Source organism: Equus quagga, chromosome 10 (assembly GCF_021613505.1).
Source record: "Equus quagga isolate Etosha38 chromosome 10, UCLA_HA_Equagga_1.0, whole genome shotgun sequence".
NCBI classification, from domain to species: Eukaryota; Metazoa; Chordata; class Mammalia; order Perissodactyla; family Equidae; genus Equus; species Equus quagga.
Genome location: NC_060276.1, coordinates 37,450,450 through 37,474,606, shown reverse-complemented (window position 1 = coordinate 37,474,606; position 24,157 = coordinate 37,450,450). Strand labels below are relative to the sequence as shown.

Sequence of the window (24,157 nt, the reverse complement as noted above, 5' to 3'; positions counted from 1 at the left end):
AGGTGGCGGCGGCGGCGGCGGCGGCGGCGGGGCTCCGGCCGGGCCCCGGCTCCCGTGGCGCCCTTGGGGCCGGGCTCCCGTCGCTGCCCTCCTGGGACGGAGTTCGCGCTCCGGGGTGCGGGGCGGGGGCGGCCGAGGCCTCCCGCGGAGCCGGCCCGGCGGGCGCGGGCGGTCCCGCGGCTCCCCTGGTGCCGGGGCGCGAGTCTGGGAAAGGACCCCGCCGCCTTCCCACGCTCCCGCGGCCGGGAGCCTCCTTGGCCCGGGCGGCGCCCCTCGGCAGGCCGTCCGCCCGGCGGTGGCGGTGGCTGTGGCAGCAGCCGGAGATGCTGTGGCCACCCTGCCGGCGGGGAGGCCGGGCGAAACTTAATCCCTTTTCTGCCGGGGGAGCGATCCGCGAATCTCCGTCTGGGTGGCTCCTTATTTCTGGCCTAGCTGTGAAACCAGCGCAGTGGGGCAGCGGGAAAACTTACATTTGTCCACAGGACAGACTGCGACCGAGCCGGGGAGAGGTGGGGTTTTTCCATTCCTGGCTCCTAAGAATTAAGTAAATAACGGCAGAGTAGATTTACAGAAACATTTTTGGTGACGATAAGGTTTAGGTTACTTAACACTTCGTGTGCAGCACGTTATTTCTTGGAGGCGCTTTTTAGAGCAGGAAATTGGGATCCTGGGGTCGTTGGGTTCTTCACTTTCTCTCTTCCACACTCCCCTACCCGTCTTCACGCTCACTCCCCTTCTTCCTACATGGTCACACACCTACCTGCCCACCCAGAAGCCCCCCATCTTCCAGACTGCCCCCATCAACCTGTGAACTCCCAGCCACGCAGCCTCTTGCTTCTCATCCAATTTGCCTTTGTGAGGATTTCGGAGTGTGGGGTGGGGGGATAGTGATGGTGTGTGTCTCTGAGGAGGAGCCCTTATAAAGGAATATATTAGAGACTGTGTAAATAGACAAGTACTGTGTGTGGGGTGATTCCTCTCATTCTCAAGCTGGGTCATAAAGGCTGCCTTTAACCCCATTCTGTTCCCTCCCAGTACTCTAATCAGTTCTCGGGCAGTGTTCCAATAGAAGGGGAACACTCAATCAGGAGATTCCCTCCCCTACTTCTTGTTCTGCCCCAGCTGGTTACCCCTAACCCTCACATCCCCCCTTTCATCCCTCTGCACTCATCACTGCCCTGCGGGGAGGGGGCAGTCTTTGCTCTTTTTATATATTTCTGCCCAATCAATTGACTTAATACAGATATATAATGTGAATTAGATTTTTCCTCATTGTTCCTCACAACTTGATTTATGTGATTAAAATACAGGTCTAGGAGCCAAGAAGATCAGAGTTCGTCCCAAATGTGATGTTGCATTGGCTTTATGGCCTTAGGACATTCCTATGACCTTTCTTTCATAGTTGATGTGCTTGAGTAAAAGGCGTAATATTGTGTACTGGCTATTGTGAGTCTTGGCTTGGTCCTTTGAAGATGAAAGGGTACTATAAACCCTCAGCATTATACTTTTGAAAGAAAGTACTTCATTTACCTTTTATTGGGATAATAGATTGAGTGTAAGTAGGAACCCTAGTTTACTGGAAACCCTGACTTGCCATTATTAGCCCTCCTGGGAGCCAAATCTATCATTGTACTTAGGTCCTAAGTCTGTTTTACTTTCCCCTAAAGCATGTAGAACTGAATGAAAACATACATAAAACTAGGCACACAGAATAATGGTGATTATTTTAAGTTGAGGCTTGAATCATATCTAATGTGCTCCAACCTAATAATCTGAGTCAGACTCATTTGAAAACATAACCTCACCCAATTTTAGCCTATACGGGGGCAGTTCGTTAATTTCTACTGAAAAGTGGCATAAGTAATTTTAGGCATGGCTGTATAAGCATGATTAGCATCTAGCAGCAGTGAGTCAACAATATTTCTTAAGCGCCTACAATGTGCAGAGTCCTCTGCTGACTGGGCTGAGGCCTCAGTTTTGGTCCAGTATTTTGGCCTCCTGATTGTTTGAGGCCTATCTCCTTCCTTGCCGCTCCAGGATTAGAACGGGGAGGGGCTGTGTGGGGCTGGGGTAGAGGCTAGGGACATGAAGGGGCAATTGTTTCCCTCCCTTTCATGACTACTAGACTTCTCATCTAGCATGTTGTACCTTGCAAAGCCACCCCCCGGGAAGTACTGCCGAAAATCAGTGAGTTGGTTGCTTCATGAACATATCATCTGAACAGTGCAAATTGATTTAGATGAAATTGGTTTAGTTAATCCCTCCTCTAAGTGCAGGGCAACTTGCTCCAACTTGCAGCTCCTAGAGCAGTGCCAGTGGAGTCTCATAATTGCATCCAAAAATTGCTCTGGGTAGTGAGCCTGTCCATTCCCTCATCTCTCCTCCCATAAAATCTGCTGACACCATGACAGTTGAGAAGGAAACTGCAAAAGGACCATGTCTTTACCACTCAGTAAACCTCATTGGCTTGGTGAAGAGGAGAGAATGTCCTCTTTTCACTCTATCCCTTAGCGCTCAGATCCTCTCTTTCCTAAGGGACACAGAGCCCTAAAAGGGAAGTGAAGACAGGGCTGAGGCACGGAATGTGTCTTTAATGGCTCTTCTCGGAGGTACCTGCTTGGCTTCATGTTTGTCTGTCGTTCAGTCCTTATGGATCTTGGTAACTCCCTCGCTGTTAAGCCATGGGATTCAGCTGCTAGTGGAGGCCAGGGGGTGCTCCATTTCCATTTAGCATTAAGCTTTTGTCCTCTCTTCTGTGCAAAAAGGAAAACGAGGCACTGTATTTGCGAAGCACCTCCTTAATTAAGCTGGGTGTCTTGACTTAGAGCATTGCGTCATCAAAATATGAAGTGTAACATGTTGATACTGGATATATGACAGTTCAGGAGAGTTCACAATTGTTCACTTTTTTGACGAATGAAATTTTGGTAGCAAGGTGGTGTTGCACTAATGTCTGTATTTCAGTTCTCTCAAAATCATTGTGTTGGTCACTGAGCACTGTAGAGAAGAGACTAGAAAAGTGTCTCTCAACCAGTGTGTTGGGTGTTAACACTTGAGAAGACCAGTTGAGTGGTGCTGAGACAAGAAATTCCAACTCCACTTATCCCTCTGTGCAGACTGCTAGTCCACTTCTTACTTCCCCTCTCTTCCAAGGATCAGTATATGTTTCTCTCCCCATTTTCATGAACTGAAACTCTGCTAAGAGTCTTCCATGGGTACTGGAGGTCTTCCCATTGTTTCTTTTTTTCCATCTTGCCTGTTTCCATCACCATAGGCAGGCACAATCTTTTCAGTAGTTAATCTCCCAGCTCCTACATTTCCCTTAGAAATCCTATAAGCTGCTAAGACTACTAGATGGCGAAAGTCTGGGTGGTGGAGGGATTTTGAGTAATGTGCCAACATCCCACCACTCCCTTCTCCTTGTGGGGTTCACCTGAATGCACACTAGGGTGTTGGTTCAGCCTAAGTGGGTTAGGAAAGTATCCTTAGTCAGACTTGTCCTACTTGGGTTCTTATCTCCCTGCAGAGCTCTGACTGCCTGACCTTGGCTTTGTCTCAGCCTTTTTCCTGCAGGTCAGACTCCTCTGGTTGATGAACAGTGTCCCCAGTCTCTGAATCTTCCTCTTATAGAGACCAAATGATCTGATAACAAACTCATTATATAATCTAAAAACCTCCTGCAACAGAAAATCCCAGTATTTTCAGTTTGCCCAGTTAGGAGCATAATGTATGGGCATGGTAGACAATGCTAATGCGGGACAGTGACGTGTCTGAATGTATAAAGCCCAGAGATAGAAAAATGGTTTATGGTCCAGAATCCTCGACTGCTTTGTCTATAGCCTTTTGTTCAGTGTTGCTAGGATCATTGTGGTTCCCAGGGGAGTAGAAGCTTGATTTCAAATAGGCTTCTGTTCTCTGTCCCTTGTTTCTGACCTGAACTTGGGGTCCTCTCAGCCTGACATTCAACAGCATGCCCTACATACATATATTGCCAATTTTATTCTGTAGAAGTAGAGATGACTGCCCATCCAGGTGTGTCACTGAACATTTAAAAATTTACAAATATTTCATTGGGTAACAGAGGTTGGGAAAAGCAGTCCGAGAATAGATGGAAATCTGTACTGGTATCAGTAGGTAAATGAAGTTTGTTCTCCAGTTGTTGCCCAGCCTTGCAGCTGCCATTGTAATCTGCATTAAGATAAAGGGGTTATGAATTGTAGTTAGGATTACTGTCAGTTATCATGGGTTACCTTGGCAAACCCAGTTCTTGGTTACTTAGATTAATCTTTTGCATTTGTAGCAGCTTTAGGACTTTCAGTTCTGCTATTGTGATATTCTTTTTAATGTTTATAATGACTGTCTTTTATAAAATAGCCAAGGGTTGGATTTAGGAGCTAATTTTTGTACAGAAAATATCATTAAATCCACATAGTATAAAATATTAAGTAGGCTTTAATAACCTATTAGACAGGAACTGACTCTGGCACTCTCTGTCAGTCAGTAATCAACCTCCAGTCCTGAGCTCTCTCTGTGCATGATAAAAGCTTAAGAGAAAAGAAGAGAGACAGTTTTTCCCTTGGGGGAAGTCCAGTCCAACAGAGGAGACATGAGCATAAGAAATACCACAATCAAGGGCCAGCCCTGTGGCCGAGTGGTTAAGTTCGCACCCTCCACTTCGGCAGCCCAGGGTTTTCCCGGTTCGGATCCTGGGCGCGGACATGGCACCACTTATCAGGCCACGCTGAGGTGGCGTCCCACATGGCACAACTAGAGGCACTCACAACTGAAATATACAATTACGTACTGGGCCTGGGAGGGCTTTGGAGAGAAGAAGAAAAAGAAGAAGAAAAGGAAGATTGGCAACAATTGCTAGCTCAGGTGCCAATCTTTACAAAAAAAAAAAAAAAAAAAAAGAAAGAAATACCACAATCGGACCCATGGTCCTCCAGAGAACGTGTGAGGGAGTGTGGTTGTCCTGCATTATGTCAACTATGTGTTTGGGATGAATTTCCAAACATTGCAAACATTTCCTTAATAACTTGCTGCGTATCTGTCATCTGTGAATGTATTATGAGACTATCTGTATTCTCATCTATATAAAGCAAGTTAATAATTTTATTTTATCCTTATTTGGTCCTCACAAGAACCTGTGAGATGGGTCGGGCACGTATTTTTCATTCGACAGATGAGAAGGCTGTGGCCCGAGTGGGTTAAATGTCTTACGTAGGATCACTCAGGTAATTCAGTTTGGAAGTAGGACTACAACCAGGCTCTATTATGAGGATCAAATGAGATAATGGCTCTGGAACCATTGGAAAAGTATAAAATGGCACACAAATGTAAGATGACTGTTATTATTAATTATGCTTACTGACCAGCTGGCCTCTTTTTTCTGAGTTTCTGTTTTCAGTCTTTATCCTTTTAGGGTGAAAATCCTGTACATTGGTTGCCTTTTATGTTCCCAAATGATCTTTTTTCAGCTTCAAGGGGGTCCTTTCCTACTAATAGTATTCTAGGATTTGTTGTCTTCCTTTTCAGTTCCAAAAGGTGTTCTCATTATTTATACTCCCATGGGACTCCTGTTCCCTTTAGTTGTCCTCTAGAACACCCATTATATCTTCCTTGAGGTACAACAGGCAAAACCAGCCACTGTCCTTCAGCACCTTAGCTTAGCCAAGGGAAAGTAATGCATTTTGTTTATTTCCATTTCCTTTCATGGTGATGCCCATCGCTTGTCAGCCTTTCTAGTCACTCTAATAAATAAGATTTGTGTTTTGAGGAGGTAATTTTCAATAATCCAAGGTGTCTTTCCTATGTGGTAACAGATAGCAAGAGCTCTGTAATAATAGGATGTCAGAGCTGGGAAGCATCTTAAAGAGATCATCTGGTGATTCTAGTTCAACTTGAATGACATTTTACAGTTAAGGACTCATTCTCTCATCTCCCGAGGCAGGGAGATAGTTTCTAGTGTTTTAAGGAAGAGCTCACAGGACATTAATGTTAATATCCTGAAGAATGTTTATTTTATATTAATCTGTTTTTTAAACAAAACCTGCAACTCAGCTCAGTCCTCATTCTACAGCCCAGAGGTCAGGCTTCGTTTCATACTCATGATTTTTCTGTGAAGGAGAGACCGTGGCACCTCAGGAGGTAGTGAGAGCTGAGAACCATGCTCTGCAGACCTGGAAGATGAAAATTAGATGGAATATAAACTGTTGAAATAAGTGGGCATTTAATTATGTTCAAATAACATTAGAAATAATAGAATTCTGCTAAGTGCAGATCACGGCTTCTCTCTCTGATCAGAGTTAACTGAATGCTGGATTTGGAGGGTGATGCTGAGATCAGTCTTTCATTTTGTAAGTGTACAATGTATTATTTTTATCTTAATCACCCGCATTGAAACTCCTCTTTTGTATTTCTACTTACTCACAGAGCCTTATGAGACCTTATAGTTTATTCTCATCGACTTCTTTTCTCAGGCGTCTCAGCCAGAAGCGGGGATGCAGGATGAAGATAAGCTATACAGCAACAGTTTTGTAATAGAGCAAGAGCAAATACATAAGCATACATATTTGACTACATGGTGGTAACTAAATGGAAGGGAGCAAGTCAGTGTATATGGATGTGGGCATTTGTTTCTTAATATGGCCATTGGTCTGTCCTCCCAGACATTTCATCAATGCATTTTTAAGACAAACCATGGTGTTTTCTGGCAAAAGCTTCATGATTACATGTCATTGAGTTGCACTCTATCAGGTTCACATTCTTTCTTTATCCTTAGCACACTCTCTAATTCTGCATAGACTAGTGATTCACAAACTTTCTGAAGTTGCAACACTCTGCCATTCTTGTTTTTCTTTTGTCACACAACTTCCCCCTGTACTTCCTAAACGTATTTTGTGATAGAGGAGTCAAATATTTTTTAAGAGTATTATATTTTTTAAATGAATAAAAATTAGGAGCTGAGAATTTTCTGACACCCATTACTCATTAGAGATCTCCCAGAGTATTGCAAAACCTAGACAGAGAATCACTGACTTAGAAAAACAATTGAAAGGAGTAAGCGATACAATCGAGTTTAGAAATACTCCATAGGTACAGTTGGCAGTATAGTATAGTGATTAACTGTTCACACTTTGGAGTCAGACCTGGGTTTTTTTTTAATTGAGATATAGTTCACATATCGTAAAATTCACCATTTTAAAGTGTACAATTCAGTGGTTTTTAGTATATTCACAAAGTTGTGCAACCATCGCCACTATCTAATTCCTGAACATTTTCGTCATCCCCAAAAGAAACCCCATTCCCATTAGCAGTCACTCCTCATCCCTCCCTTCCCCCAGCCCTTGGCAGCCACCCGTCTACTTTCTATTCTTATGGATTTCGTATAAAGAGAATCATATAATTTTTAGCGTTTTGTGACTGGCTTCTTTCACTTATAATGTTTTCAGAGCTCATTCATGTTGTAGGATGTATCAGTACTTCATTCCTTTTTCTCAATGAATAACATTCCATTGTATGGATATACCACATTTGTTTATCCCTTCATCAGTTGATGGACGTTTGGGTTGTTTCCACCATTTGGCTATTATGAATAATGCTGCTGTGAACATTTGTGAACAAGTTTTTGAGTGAGCACATCTTCAGTTCTTCTTGATCACATGATAACTCTACATTGAACCATTTAAGGAACTGCCAGACTATTTCCTAAAGCAGCTGCATCATTTTACATTCCCACCAGCAAAGTATGAGGGTTCCAATTTCTCCACATCTTGGCTGGAATTTGCTATTTTTTAAAAATTATAGTCATCCTAGTGGATGTGAAGTAGTATTGTAGCCATCCTGGTGAGTATGAAGTCGTATCTCAATGAGGTTTTGATTTGCATTTCCCTAATGGCTAATGATGTTAAGTATTATCTTTTTATATGCTTAGTAATCACTTATTTGTATATCTTCTCTGCAGAAATGTCTACTCAAATCTTTTGCCCTTTTTTTTTTTGGTAATAAATATTGGCCCTGAGCTAACATCTGTTGCTAGTCTTCCTCTATTTTGTATGTGGGACACTGCCACAGCATTGCTTGATGAGCGGTGCATAGGTCCGTGCCTGGGATCCATACCCGTTAACCCCACCACGCTGCCGAAGCAGAGCATGCGAACCTAACCACTGTGCAACCAGGCCAGCCCCTCCTTTTCCCGCTTTTAATTGTTTTTTTTCTGTCTTTTTATTGTTGATTTGTAAGAGTTTTGTATATTTCTAGATGCGAGACCCATATCACATAAATGCCTTGCAAATATTTTATTCCATTCTGTGAGCTGTCTTTTCACTTTCTTGATGGTATCATTTGCAGCACAGAAGTTTTAAATATTGATGAAGCCCAATTTATCTATTTTTTTTATTTGCTTGTGCGTTTGGTGTCATCTAAGAAACCATTGCCTAACCTAAGTTTCCAAACATACACCTGTGTTTCCTTCTAAGACTTTATAGTTTCCACATTTACATTTAGGTTATTGGTCCATTTTGAGTTAATTTTTATATATGGTATGGGGTAGGGCTCTAACTTCATCCTTTTGCATAGGGATATCCAGTTGTCCTAGCACCATTTGTTGAGAAGATTATTCTTTCCACATTGAATGGTCTTGGAATCCTTGCCAAAAGTCAATTAGCCATAAATATATGAGTATATGAGTTTATTTCTGGACTCCTGGTTTTATTCTGGGTTTAAATCTTACCTTTGCTGCTTGCAAACATATGTGACCCTGGACAAGTTACCTTTTATTGGGGGGGGTAATAATGGTACCTACCATTTAGAAGGTTGTTGTGAAAATTAAATGAGACAATGCATGTAAAGGGTATTATTTAGTGCCTGGCATATAGCAAATTCACATTAAAATTTTAAGGAGAAAGGTCCTTAGATAATCAGGGAGGTAGGGCAAATGGGAGATAATTGAAAGGATGCTGAAATATAAGGTGTGATTGGAACAAGGTGGCCTCATAAATGAGACATGAGATGAACAGATGTTTGAAGAAGTTGAAAAAATATTCAGTTTCCTAAAATTGGCTAAAGCAGTTACTACATGATGATAAAATAGAACAGAATAGAAACAGTATAAAAAAGTTACCTACCATAGGGGCTGGCCCCGTGGCCGAGTGGTTGGGTTTGCACACTCCGCTGCAGGCGGCCCAGTGTTTCATTGGTTCGAATCCTGGACGCGGACATGGCACTGCTCATCAAACCACGCTGAGGCAGCGTCCCACATGCCACAACTAGAAGGACCCACAACGAAGAATATAATACAGCTATGTACCTGGGGGGCTTTGAGGGGAAAAAGGAAAAAAAATAAAATCTTTAAAAAAAAAGTTACCTACCATAAGCAACAGACTGTAGCCATCTTACATTAGCCTTTATAGAGCTGAAATCAGTTAAGATAGGCTATTTTAGAGCATTAGAGTTTGACTTTTTTTCCATCTTGGACTCTTTTGAGAATGTTTTGAAAGCTATGGACAGTCCTCTCTCCATGAAAATGCATATATGACATATACACAACATTCTTGAAACAGTTCAAGGAAGTTCAGAAATTCCTGGTTAAAAGTCCTATTTTGACCCTCTCCAAGGCAATGCTGACCAATAGCATGCTTTCCCAAGTTTAATTTCGTAGTAAGGTTCAAGTGTCACACTTAGTAGGGAACAATTTTTAGCATTCCAGGGAAATTTGGAGAGCTTTTCCTCTGTACAGAAGGGTTTATACGGCACCCTGCTAAGACTTAGAAGGGTTGTGGTACTCTGTTTTTTTAGAGGTTTCAACACATAGACGTCTTTCAGCAATGCTCCTGACCAACTGTCATTTTGGCGGGAGGTCTCACTCTGTTCTCCCAGGTAGCTTCTAACACAGACATTGAGGAATGCAGACATGCATTTCTGGACGAGATAGCAGTAGAAATGCAGTGTGAGGTGGAGATGGGCCTAGAAGAAAAAGATATGATTCTGGAAGGGACTCAGAATGAGAGGCAGATTCAGAGAAAGCTCAGGGACACAGAGACCAAAATAGAAGCGGAAACATGCTGTTTAGAAACCCTCTTGTAAATAGTCAAGATAAACTTCAGTGAAGGAGGTGAGATGATTGAAATAAAGGTGTAGGGGAAAGAGCACAGGCATTGGCATTAGACTGACCCAGCGCTCTGGGTGTGTACGTTCCAGGTTGATTTACTTAACAGTGCTGAACCCCAATTTCCTAACTATAATATGGGTATAGTAGTAGTACCTTCCTTATAGGCTTCCTGATAGAATTTAATGAAATAATGTGTGTAAATTGCTTAACATAGTACTCAGAATACAGGAGGTGCTCAGTAAATCCTAGGTCCCTTCTTCTAACTTCTAGTTTAAGGGGTCCTTCATTTAACAGTTAGTGAATACCTAGTATGTGTGAGGCACTGCACTGTGAATAAAAATATGAAATAGCTGATGCCCTTCAAGGAGCAGGGAGAGATAGCTGGAGACACAGATGTGTAAATGAAATAAAACAGAATGTTCTAGAAGCCACGACTGAGGTGATAAACATGTAAATGAAAGAACTCCTAGGTTTCTAGACTTGGATGATGTTATCCACCAGATAGGGAAAATTGGAAGAGGAGCAAATGTTTTGTTTTTTGGGAGGAGGGGAGAATAACAAGTTCATTTATGGACATGTTGAATTTGAGCGTCTGAGGGATAGCAGGTGAAGCTATGAAAGGTAATATTCCTGCCTTGAGTGGAAGTTGGCATCTGTCATCTCGAAAGTCTCTTCCAATTCTAAGATTCTATGATATATGTGCATTTTAATTGTTTCACTTTTTCATCTCTATAGGTGAATGCTGATAGATGTTATAAGCTACAAAATACTAGCCAACAATTTTCAAGCACTTGTAAATTGTAAAATAAGAATACCACAAGTCTCATCTTTAAAAAAGTGGTTATACAAACATCTGAACTTATCAAACGAACCGAGAGTGACTGTTTTACAAAAAGATTTTTCACTTTTACGGCTCAGTTTCCTATAGTTTCCATTAAATAGCTGGTTAGTTCAATGCACTTAAAAGGTTTGATTTAAAAACACCTTTTTGGGATACATCTATTGTACTTATGCACAAGGTATAATTGTACTCAATAGTTAAGTATCCTGTGAGAGGGCTATGCAGATATCACTGATAGATGACAAAATCTGAGCAAATATCAATGGCAGAAGCAAATTTTCAAGCCCTGATGAGGTTCTCCAATGATAGTGAGATGATGAACAAAAGCTACTCAAAAGCAAAAGATGCCTTTCTCTTTCATGTGAATAAGATTAACATTTACAGTTGATAAGATAAATTTTCTATTTTTACTTAGTTAAGCCTAGCTTAGAATATTTATGGGTGTTGATTTTAATTAATGGAAGACCCATGGCAATAAGTATCTCTATGTTCAGCTCAGAAATGTCTGTGAAAGAAGAGATAGATTGACCAAGAGATTAGTTTCTTATTCATTAGGTGACTTATTTTACTCTGATGCACGTACTAAAATAAAGGTTAACAGGTCTGAAAATTTCTGCCTCCCCACCTTGCTAATTTATACCTAGATCTTGATTTGCATTTTGTTATATTTTAGGAAGTATGAAAAGATGCATGGGGGGGCTGGGCTTCATAGTAGGCTTGTGCTAGCTCAGCGGGTGTTTAATAATAAAATCAAACTGAAGCCACGAGGTAATATGTCTTCATTATTGATCAGCAACTATTTCTGAGAAAGTTGAAATCATTTCTCATTCAGATTGATGAAGAGTTTTCTGAAGGTGAGGGAAGAAAGTGAAAGTGAAAACTATCATCTTTTGTCTGTGGTAACTCAGTTTACTGGAAATGGGATGGAACAGAAATTTCCATGTGTGGTAATGGGAAGTAATTCAAGTTCACATTCTGAAGAACTTATTATCCTGCACCAAGAACTACATTTTTCTAAAGTTCTCTCCTCTTTTTTATGCAGGCTCCAAGAATGGAATCCTTTCAAGAACTAGGGAGTTAGTTTGAAATATGGCCTTGTTTTCCTTCCACTCGATGTGAAATAGGAGCAGCTCTTATATTTTACTTTGAAGTAAAATAGAAAACAATATTGGAGAATGGAGATAGAGAATTTTGCAGGGCCTCAGGTTCATCATAGTCCAGGACAAGAGAGGTCAGTGGAGAATATGCGAGAGAATGATCCATGCCAGTGTCGTGAGCTGGCATAGTAATGTTAATCATAAACCAGGATTCAGATATGGCCACTGGGTTCTATTTATTAGTGCAGGAAAAGAAACTCAGGCATTGGTCAAAAACAAGGTTTGAAGGGGAAGAAAATCTTTCTCATTAATTCCCAAATCACTTTCCTATTGCCCCAGCGTCCCTGGGGAATCCAGCATGGAAAGCCTCCGTTGGTTAGTGTACAATTACGCCATATCCACGTTTCCTTTGGAAATGCTTAATGACTCTTGCTTTGTATTCTTTGCAGGTGAAAGCCCAGCCTCTGCGGTTCTTAATGCCTCAGCAGGATTATTTTCACTAAAGATGGAAACACTGGAGTCTGAATTGACCTGTCCAATCTGCCTAGAGTTGTTTGAAGACCCCCTTCTGCTCCCTTGTGCTCATAGCCTCTGCTTCAGCTGTGCCCATCGCATCTTGGTCTCGAACTGCAGCTCTGGTGAATCCATTGAACCCATTACTGCTTTTCAGTGTCCTACGTGTAGGTATGTTATCTCACTGAACCACCGCGGCCTGGATGGCCTCAAGAGGAATGTGACTCTGCAGAACATTATTGACCGCTTCCAGAAGGCTTCAGTCAGTGGGCCCAATTCCCCAAGTGAGAGCCGCCGGGAGAGGACTTACAGGCCCAGCACCGCCATGTCTAGTGAGCGTATTGCTTGCCAATTCTGTGAGCAGGACCCGCCAAGGGATGCAGTGAAAACATGCATCACCTGTGAGGTCTCCTACTGTGACCGTTGCCTGCGGGCCACACACCCCAACAAGAAACCTTTCACCAGCCATCGCCTGGTGGAACCAGTGCCAGACACACATCTTCGAGGGATCACCTGCCTGGACCATGAGAATGAGAAAGTGAACATGTATTGTGTATCTGATGACCAATTGATCTGTGCCTTATGCAAACTGGTGGGGCGTCACCGAGACCATCAGGTCGCATCCCTGAATGATCGATTTGAGAAACTCAAGGTAAGGGATCTGGGAGATATCCCTTACACAACCTTGTCTCTTTATAGAGTTATACAGTTAGCGAGTTTTCTGATAAAACAGGCCGCTTTTCCTATCTGAGGAGCAAATTAACTCCAAGTTGTTCTCATAAGGAAGAACCTACTGACCTGCAAGCTCTCACTGGAACCTATTTCATCTGTTGCATAAACCTGCTTGCATTCATTCACCTCTGGCAATTCTGGGGGAGTTAGGCCCTGGCCCGTCACACCAGTAGTCTGTCTAGGGAAACAGCACCCTGTCTCCTCTGTCAGTGACATACTGCACACTACATATCTTTGCCATGATCTTTCCACCTCTTCTTTTAAGTATGTGAGTACCTGTGTAGGTGTACTATCATTAGCATATGTGCTGATTTGCATATGTATGCGTATAGCAATAGGAAGGATAGGTGTGTCTCTGTGGAGGTGTGGGTGGAGGTGTCTGAGTGTGTCTATGTAGGTGAGAGATTTTTTGGGGGGACAGTAGTGTATGTGTTTGCACACTCAGTATGCTAAAGAAACAAAAATTTGGCATTGGCCACTACAAATTGCCATTAAGCTTTTAACACCAGCTAATTCTAAGCCTCCCTTAAAAAACAAGACAAACAAACAGTCAAGAAAAGAACTTAAGTGTGCCACAAAGTCAGGAGGGATCTTCAAATATCTGAACTAAGAATTTAAACTGAAGGCAATGAATATTTAATCCAGTCTCAGATTTTGTGCCAGTGTTCGTTTTTGTGGGTTACAGACTGAAGCACCTGTTTGCGGGCCCTGCTTTGGAAGTTCCTAGTCTTTCATTTGTGTTCAGTGGACGGAGTTTTGCGAAGCTGTTGTGCCATGTAATATTTGTGTGCAAACCTAAGTGCCTGTTTTTTAAAGCCCCACTATCTCACGTTGATGTTAATAAATGTCAGATCCAGTAAATTGTTTTATTCCCATTGCCTGCCTGCTATATGGTTTCACTGCTCTTAAGAAGGGAGCTACTTAACAGAAATTAGAGAAAATAAAATTTTTAAATGAATAATAAGATTACCACCCCAAAATAGGGCCTCGATATACAAGGCAAGCTGGAAAGAAGACCCAGATAGGATGGAAAGAGGGCAAGAAGAGAGCGGAGATTTTCCTCTTGCCATGCTCTGGAAAAGTTGTTGTGACTTACGTAAAAATCATGATGCTGGTGAAGGTAGCAATACTCAGAAAACATTTTCCCTTTTGTCATTTATTGGAAGCAATATTGAGAGTAGTCACACTGACAATTATTTGCCTTTTTTGATTACTTATATCTAATATTTATAAATTTGTAGAAAGTTCAATATTAGTTTCACTAAAGGTGATACTCTCATTCATATCGAGACTGCAGAGAGGAATAATTTCATTGACTTCAATTCTTAGAATCATAAGATGTTAGGCCTTGGACTTCGTCTAGTTGAAGCCCTACACTTTAAAGTGGTATACACTGAGACTTTGGTAGGTTGAGTGATTTGGTCAAAGCCACAGAATTGGAACTGGAACTCAGCTTCTAGATCTTGAGTTAAGTATCCTTTCTACTATATCCTCCTGCCACTTTGTTTTGGATCTAAGTTTTCCCCATGAAATGTGATTTGAAACTTAACTTTTATGCTCCAGCAACTGCACATTTCATGGGTCACAGATAAACCATTAACAACATTAAGGAAAGGACATATTGTATAAACTTAGAGCTTCATAATGGCAAGAGATGGGGGTGGGGTTGCAGGAAGAGTGGGGGAGATGGAGAGGACAGAACAATCTCTGCCAAATATTTGCAGGTGTTGGAACTATAATAAGGCATTGGCCTTGAGAAATATTCCAAACAGAAAAATCTGTATCCATATGTACTATTGAGATAACAAACGACTGGATAGGATAAGCCTGTATCTACAGAACACCAGCTTTTTGAAAACATCCGAAAACATGAAAACATTGGATGATTGATTAGATATTTGGCATCGCGCAGCTATAGCCCTTGTCTCCAGGGATGGATGGAGCACAAAAGTATTTTACCAAAAAATACTTTAGTCTGTAACTAATCAGTAATTTTTGGAGAAAGAAAGGCCAGAGTTTGAATCGTTCCCCTTTAATTTTTTAGGAACTGTGCAGAAAATTCTGATTATAAATTAAGTGGAAACTTCTTTTGCTCATTTTTGGACGGAGAGTGGAAACGTATGAATCATTCTCAACCATGTGGTTTGTTATGTTGTCTGGAACATCTTGGACTTTCGGGAGGGAGAGGGAGGTGCAGCCTCTGTGTGTGGGGAGGGTTGGGGGGGGCCACTTTGGTTTGGTGCCAAGTGTAGAAGGATATTAGTTCTCCACGTTAAGCAGAGAGGAAGTCTGATCTTTAGTGTCACATATACTCACATCTTTGAGTTAATTTTAATTTAGAAAAGCATTTAGGATTATCCCCTTAATCTGCTTGATTATTCCCCAAGGAGAAAGGAGAAAGCCTGCTGTCAGAGCTATGGGGGAGATGGCCTTGAACATACTCCTCTGGCCCTGAGGGGAGGATGGGAGCCCTACAGAAGGGGAAGATGATATATGTATATTATTATGGTTTGACCTTATATCTATCTATCTAATTAGGGGTTTGACCTTCTGGTCAGTAACTCATATGGTGTTTATTTGTACTTTTTGGTTCTGGAGCTTCATTGTTGGCATTTATAACTACCCTTTTTATACTAACCTCCCTGATTTGGATTAGTGGTCTCTAATATTTATTTGTTCAGTAAAGAATAAACAAACCATTATGTTATAGTTGAAAGATCAGAATAACCAGAAGCCAGCCTGTCTTCTTAACATGTACTCAAAATGGATTAGAGGGTTTGGGATACTTAGAACAGTTTATTATCCTTAGTTGGTTGTCCAGTCTACCTACACGTCCTTCAGAAGGCTACTAGTGGCTCAAATAATTCTTCAATTTCAAAGAATAATTATGTTCTTGAGAGTTATTATAGTACTAAGGCCTATCAGAGTAATTATTTTCTCCATTACCTCTCTTTTCATGTACTAGCCTCAATATATATCTCAGTTCGTGATATGTGCTGCATTTCTATAAAACTGCTTTGTATTTTAGGTTTTTCATTGTCACGTGAGTCTTCCTCCTAGAAAAGATGGATATTATTATATTAATAAATGTTGGTTTTATAAAAAGAGGTCAAATTTCAGTGGTTCTCTATTGGTGACAGATCTCAATGTAATATTCTAAGCCCTGTACAACTTGGTTCCCATGCAGCCCATCTGTCTTTTCCCCTTCCCACTCTCAAACATGCTACCTTCATCTACCCAGGCTAGCCTCCTAGCTGTCTGCTAAACATACCATTCTCATTTCTGACTCTCGGCTTTCACTCGTGATCTTCTGTGGGTCTGCTTAGGAATCCTACCTATTCTTTAGTGCTCAGTTGAAACCCCAAAAGGCCACTCCAACACACCCCAGCTATACCATAAATTCCCCGAGGCCAGGAACTATGTCTTTTATTTCTTCAGTATCCTCCTCAGTGTCTAGCACATATAGTATATGCTCAAGAAATCCAAATGAATTAAATATTTGTAATGGATTTGCAGAAAGTATACCGACATCTATAGCTTGCTTTGGTTCTCATAAGATATAAATCTGTCTTGCCATTGTGAATACTTTAGAAGCCTGAAAAAGAAACTCCTGTGAACTACTGATAATGTTAAAAACCAGAGTGTTAGCAAAAGTATGGAATGTCCTTAATTTTAAATGCCTATTCATTTTGATTGCTGGATTTTCCGACTGCCTAACCCTATGGTAACATCTGTATAAATCAAATGTGATTATTGTAATTCTCTTTGAGAGTAATGTCTTCACATTTCCATGCCCACAGCCTGACAAAAATATAGCTGATGAAAACCAGGGGGAATAGAGGAATTTCCTGAAAGGAATAAACAGGCACATTTTCTTTTTCTCATTACATTTCCACAAATTCATTACTACAAATAATTCTTAAAAGCAGTTACATTTACATATCAGAGATCTTGTTATAAAATATTACCTGGTGCTAGAGTAAGCTTTTTGTAATGGTAAAGTGAAATACACACACACATATACACACGCACACACACACACACAGGAAGAGAGACTGAGACAGAGAGAGTGAAAGATTGCCAGACAAAGAAAAGGGAGATATGAGACTTGGAGAATGTTCAAAGAAAAGCCACAACAAGAGTTAAAAGGTTGGAAAATTTGATATTCTAGAATCTTATCATAGTTGATTACTTGTCCTTCTTCCTACTCAGTCACTCTGTCATCCGCCCACCTATTCTCACTCAGCCACCACCTCCTCCTAGTCATTTGTCTGCTCACCCGCTTGACACCCACTTCTGTCTGCCAAGACAGATACCCTCTCAACTTATCTACCAATGGGCATTTGACTGTTTCTGAACCAGTATGAGTATGAATATAAAAGAAACAGAAATATCTTTATGAGAGACTGGGTTGAGAGAGGCTGTATTTGCATACATATGTATGTGTCACTATATATGAGTGTGTGTATTTCTGCATGGATGAGAGGCTGAGACTGACTCTGTGTCTGTGTGTCTTTGTGTATCTACAAATGCGTATCACTATGTGTGAGGAGGAGAGGGTGTCTGTGTTAATCTCCTGTGGGCGTATCTGTAGATAAGTTGGGTATGAGGGGGCCATGAGTATAATACTTCTCTGTGGTCTCTTAATTGTCCAAGACTTGCTCTTCATTACTTACAATATATATAAATCTGTACGTGTTTTGTGTGTGTATGTGTGTGTGTAAAAAATGCATTTTATTCCATCTCTACTCAAACTGTGTGCTAAAACTCATTAGAACCCCTGTTCTTCTCCCTCCAATAATTATATTGATTCTCTGGCTCTGTTCTCATATAGTATTTTCGGGGCCCTGTGTTGAAAGATATTTTCTATTGTTTCTTAGGTTTAAGAGCAAGTTTAACAAGTGGATACCCCTCTTGTCTGTGTTCTTATCTTTCTGTTTTTCTGTTATTTCTTTTGTTCCAAGTCTTCTTCTCCTCATCAACAATCATCAGTCTGAGAATACTTTACAAAATGTTAACTCAGAGAGTGTTCTTGGGTGGATGAAAATCTCGTCTGTTATTATTGGGCAAAATAACATATTACAGAAGTATAATATAGGTGAGGAAAGATTAAGGAAACAAGAATTATTGAACCCAAAAAAATGAATTTTAAAGAGGAAAATGTGATAATGACAGTCAAGTTTATGAAGGTTGATCTAATGAGGTAATGTCTTGTTCTTTATCTCCCTTGAAGATAGAACAGGCGGTAACTTAGACTGTAGCACCAAGGATTTAGGCCAGGGATTCATTCAGTCATTTGACAATTAATGAACGCTCATTTTGTTTATTGAACATTTCAAATGTTCAAGTCATTGTGGTAGGAGCTGGGGACACAGCAAATAAGGCACAGTCCCTGCCTTGAGAAGCTTTGAGTTTTAGAAAGGGAGATAAGTATATTGAAAATTCCAATTCAGTATGGTAAGTGCCATGACAGAGGTTTGCACGGGATACTCTGAAGCACAGTGGAAGAGTCAGGGAAAAGAAGTCGTCGAGCTCCAAAACAGGGAATCATGAATGGATTTGTTGGAGAAGAGGGCAAACTGGAGATAGACTGAAGAAAGAATTGGCAGGACTTGGTGAATGACTGTTGTATAATAGATGACTGAGAGAAAGAATTAAAAAATGATTTTTGAGTAGGAGATGTCTTGAAGAATGATGGTATTGGGGACAGAAATGGGGAAATTAGGAAGGGGCTAGCAGTTTTGGTGGGATGATTAGACTTTAGATTTGAGGTTGTTGTGATGTGGGTCATTCAATATTCACTCATTCATCAAACGCTTACTGTACACCTATAAGATACCAAACACCAGAAGAGGTGTTGGGGTTACACTGATAAAGACGGCACAGTCCCAACTCTGCTGGAGCTCTCAGCTTATTGTGGGGAGACAGACAGTTAAGGACACAGTTCCAAGACAGTGTGGTGAGCGCTATGACAGCGGAAGCACAGGGGCTTGTGAGAGAGCATAGGAGGGACATCAAAAGATATTTTGAGCAGGTTTTTGGATCCCTAGTTGAGGGACAGGGATGGGATGGGGGCAGGGAGTGCTCTAGTCAAGAGAAAATAGTTTGTTCAAATACCTGGAGGAGAAAAAGCATGGGGTACTCTCAGAACTGAAAGGGCAAGTGTCCTAGAAGGAATTGAAATTCAGGCCTTTGCGATGGCTGAAAGATCCGGGCCAGAGACAAAGATTTGAGTGTCTTGAGCGTGGAGGTAGAGCCATGCAGTAGTGAGCTGAATGAGGCCCAGGATTGAGCCTTGTAGCTCACTAGTGGTCTAGAAGGTAGACATAAAGGAAGAGCGAGTGAAGGAGAAAGAGGAGAATGTGTATGAGAGGCAGGAACTAAAGAGGAATAGTGCAAGTGGAATACAGTTACTGAGGCCTCTGGAAAAGTAGAGTTGTCTTCGGCTCACTATTCTGAGTATGTTCAAAATAAACCCTGGATTTAGGTTTTTAGTACGGATTTTCTTTTAAAAGGTCCAAATAATAATTTACACATTTAAGGTAGAGATTTAACCATGCTATGCACCTGAAGAGAGGGGAAAGAAAAGAATGCAGGATGGTTTGTGTAGCATTTCTGATAATCTGACTGAGGGAGTGTGAGTCTTTGCTGGATGATTTTAGAACCTTCTGAAAAGAAGAGGGATGGTAACCTGTTTCACCTGGCTGGAGGACTGGTCTGGTTATTCCCTAACAAACCTCAAGCTGAGTAGACCTTATACATCCAGTCTATCACCCGCATCTCATTCTGATACATAGCCCAAGTCTATGCAACAGCAAATAAATGTTTGGGGAAGGAGTAAACTCTGGCATAAGGGTGTGGGCTTCAGTTTGTGGACCAGATGGTGTGTTCTGCTGTTGAAAGGCCGTATGTAATTGATACATAAAGTGACAGACTGAAGCAAAAGCAAAGTAAGTATTTTAAGACAAGCAGTTAAAAAAAAGAAGGCAGAATGCGACCCCAAAAATGTGCTAAGATTTTGGCTCCTGGCTTTTGGAAGAGCTGGAGACATTGGTGAGTAGACAGGATGTCAAAAAAGAGCGTGTCAAAGAATAGTAACGGAGTCATGGGCTCAGATAATTTTTAAAGATGAAATTGCCTTCTGTCAATTGGGATGGCTTGAGTTTCAGATGGGTTGGCCTTTCTTCCCTTTACTTCTCCCCAAACCCCCCAAGGCTCAATTCTCACATCAAAACAGTTGGGATCTTGTCTAGGTTTAGATAATGTTCCCCTTGTACCTTTCAGAAAGCAAGAGAGAATACAGGCATTCAATGGAAATAATAGATGTTTCAATAGAACAAACAGAAAAGCTCCACCCCTTTTTAAGTCAGGTAGGTGTATATAAGTGTGCTCATATACGTGTGAAAACACATGCCTTCACGGAGCATGACAAGTGGAGATCATGGTCAAGTGTGTGCCATAACGGGGATCTCTGGCTGTAATGAAGAGCTGGTGTTTTGACGTATAGATTTCTTGAGGGAGCCAATGAGAAAGTTAGCTGAGATAACCTCTGTCTAGGGAAGTGAAAAAAGAAGCCAGCAATTATTTCAGAGGGTTAGAGAAGCCGTTTCTTTTTATGGGATACTGTCTGGAAGAATAGCCTGTGCCTGGCTTTCTCGGAAACGGCAACACATTTTCCTCTTTGGGAAGGCTGTAACAGAACACAAGGAGGCTGAATCTATATGACACAAATGAAGTGGAACTTGGGTAAAAATGGAATCAGTGTAGACTGCCAATTTAGCTAACTTTGGGCCTTTTAAAATCTCAATTATGCAAATCAGCCAAATCTTTCCCTCGCTTTGTGCTGTTTAGACACACGTACAGTTTTGTGAGAACTCTAATGATGTAGTCACCTGGAGGTGAAGAGGGTCTCACAGTTTTATAGCTCAAATGGCTTCTCTAACCCTCACACAGGAGAAGCACAGAAGGACCCAGAGGTAACCTCCTGCAGCAGGAAATGGGAGCTTCATCCTGCTCCCACTGCCAACCTCCTGTCCCGGTTTCCTCCCAGCAGATATCTCCATTCCAATCTTCCCTGTCACTTTGGCTCTCTCACTGTCGCCGTTCAACTGTTCTGAGAAAGATGCACTAACTAGGCTTGGACAGCGGGAGCCTGGCCTGGTCATTAACTGGACAGCACAAGAAAAGGGCAAAACAAAACAGTTTTTCAGAACCAAACAACCACAACACAACAACAAAGAGACATGTTTAGTTTTACATAAGGAGATTGTATACACATACAGACACACACACACATGCACACATGCACACGCACACACACACATATATGTATCCGTTTTGTTTCCTCAGTCAGAGTATAAACAAGATAATTGCTTGGCCACATCAGTGAAATCATTCAAACCTAGAGTGGCCCAGAATTTCTGGTTCTAAATGATTCGTCAGTGCTAGGCATGATAAGGAAGGGTGGGGAAATAGACTGCGTAATTGCTTCAATTCTCCGCTTCCCTTTGCATATGTTCGTTATTGAGAATCAATGCCAGTTTGAGAGGAGGCTTTAATTCCTTGTAAATGAATAGGAAGCGAGTAAGTAAATGTTCAGTGTTTTCCTCAAATTATGTCCCGTAATGTAAGAAAACAGTGGCAAAAAGCCATCAACAGATGGTGTTTTCATTAGCCAAAGATTTATTTTTCAAAGCATTTTCATATTAATGAAGTAAGGTTGAAATTAGAGTCATCTTGTCAGTTCTAGTTCTGTGTTGTTAAAATGTGCTGGCATTCTGCAAATTGCTAGGGGGCCAGAGCAAAATAACCATTTGCCATAATTTTGTGATGGTAACCCAAGGTCCATAGTCTAACCAGACCCCAAATTATGTGTTCAGCCTTAATTTTTGTTTTCAGTGGCTTTACAGAAGCTGTGAGTCTCAGTTGTGGGCCATAAATGAGGAACACACAGCAGGGATCTTAGTCCTGCTCCGCACTATGAATTATTTATAAGATATCAGTTTCATGACAAGTGTTGCAACAGGTTGCATATACTTTGGAAAACATTCTCCCCGTGGAATCCCATGTTTGAATGGAAACACACTACAGTTTGAAACACAAATTTCTAGTATTTTCTTTGAGTTCATCAGTCTACATTATATTTACCTAATATGTCAATATGGTCATTTGTGATCTGTGGATTTCCATTGATCTAGGAATCTGAACCACTCTGCTAGAGGAAATCACAAACTGATTGGATCCATTAACAATGTCCACTCTCTAACTTAAGCTGGACCCTTTCATCAAACTACAGCTCTATCATAGTCGCCTTATGGCCAAATTTCTGAAGAGGAGTCCAGACTTATAGCCTCCACATTGACTATGCTGACATAAAGGTCACCAGTGACCTCTAATTACCAAATCCAGCTGCCTTTTATCAGTCCTCATGTTTCTTGCATTCTCTGCGTATTTGACAGCGACAAATCCTTTCTTGAAACATGTTTCTCTCAATTATCCTCTTAGCTTGGCCCAGACCTGCATTACCAACTGCCTTGAATATTGCAGCCTCCTCCTAACCAGTGTCCCTGCCCCCAGGCTCTCCTGTTTCAGTCTGCCCCCACATATTGCTGGTAGGTTGATCTCATAAATGCAGCCCCGATTATGTCATTATCTTGCTCAAAAGCCTTTGGTAAGCCCCCACTGCTTAAAAAAAATAGTTACAAACTCCTTACCTAGGCATTCAAGACCTTCATAACAGGGCTTCGATATCCATTTCCAGCCTTGTCCCCCACTACTGTCTTGTACCCTCTGTTTTAGTCAAACTCAATTTATGTTCCCTGAACATGTCCTTTACTTTATACCCTTTTACTTTTGCTTGTGCTATCCTTGTGCCTATAACACACTGCCTGCATCCATCTCTGTCTATTAAAATCCTACTTATCCTTCAACATCCATCTTAATTTCACCTCTTCTTTATCTCTGAAGTCACTGCACCTTGAACAGAGTAGGTGCTCAATACCTTTTGTTGTATTAAATCTCTGAACTGCCATTTCTTTTTTTTCCCCTGACGTCTACCTAGCTTAGAGATCATGTCCAAATCAATGATTGCTACCCTTTTTTTCCTTCGTCCCTCTCTTTGTCCTTGCTAAGGAGAAGGCCACAGATTGAGGTGGTCTTGGAGTTAAAGAAGGCCAGGGGAGACACTGTGCCCAAGCCAAGAAAAATGGAATAAATAGTGAAAAATCACTTTCATGGGAATAAAGCCAAAGAAACTGAGAGAGATCTGGCAAGAAGGGAAGCAAAGATTAACCTGGTTCTCATAATCCAGTTTGAGAACAAGTGAGATCAGACTGTCTGTCCTAGAAATACATATCCATGGGAATACATCCTCCGGGATAGATTTATGGGATAGTGCCAAGGATACTAAGGAGCCACAGCTACTTAGTAGTAGAGAAAGAGGCCAAGTACACGAGTCCTCTCCCCCTTCCCCACTCTTCGATGCCCCCCTCATCCTCCCTACCAAAAACATGAACTTTGAACAACAACAAACCACAGGAACCACGGAGACGGCAATGAAGCAATGAACACGACCAAGGGAAGGAATGCCAGCAGAATAAGGGCCAGGAATTTGGGGTATTACATTTGGAACAGATTTTGTGGGGGTGTTGGGGTGGTGAGTGAGAGAGGAGTGGATATTGGGGCATGTCCTCGAGGAGAAGCAGCCCTCAGGGCTGAAGACTTGGGAATGCGGCGGAATAAAAAAGCCCATTATCAATCTAGAGTGAATAACGTTCTATTTTTTCATATAAGGAATGAGAGAGAGTAGCTTGCTCAACTGAAAATATGCTGAGTTTTGAGTACTGTTAGAACTACGTTATGTTA

At 41.4% G+C, this 24,157-nt stretch overlaps 1 protein-coding gene across 6 annotated transcripts in view; it reads left to right on the top strand.

Moving 5' to 3' along the window:
- The window catches only part of MID2 (midline 2), a 79,273-nt gene that overhangs the window by 959 nt on the left and 54,157 nt on the right, over nt 1-24,157 (top strand). For 2 of the 6 annotated variants that reach the window (XM_046673297.1, XM_046673298.1), the window contains exons 1-2: nt 11,650-12,183; nt 12,499-13,214. In XM_046673297.1, the coding sequence (XP_046529253.1) occupies nt 12,555-13,214 (660 nt within the window). In that variant the 5' untranslated portion in view covers nt 11,650-12,183; nt 12,499-12,554. Of the gene's footprint in view, nt 1-11,649; nt 12,184-12,498; nt 13,215-24,157 lie in introns of those variants that run through there. The other 4 variants (XM_046673299.1, XM_046673300.1, XM_046673294.1 and 1 more) reach the window with 3 other exon arrangements.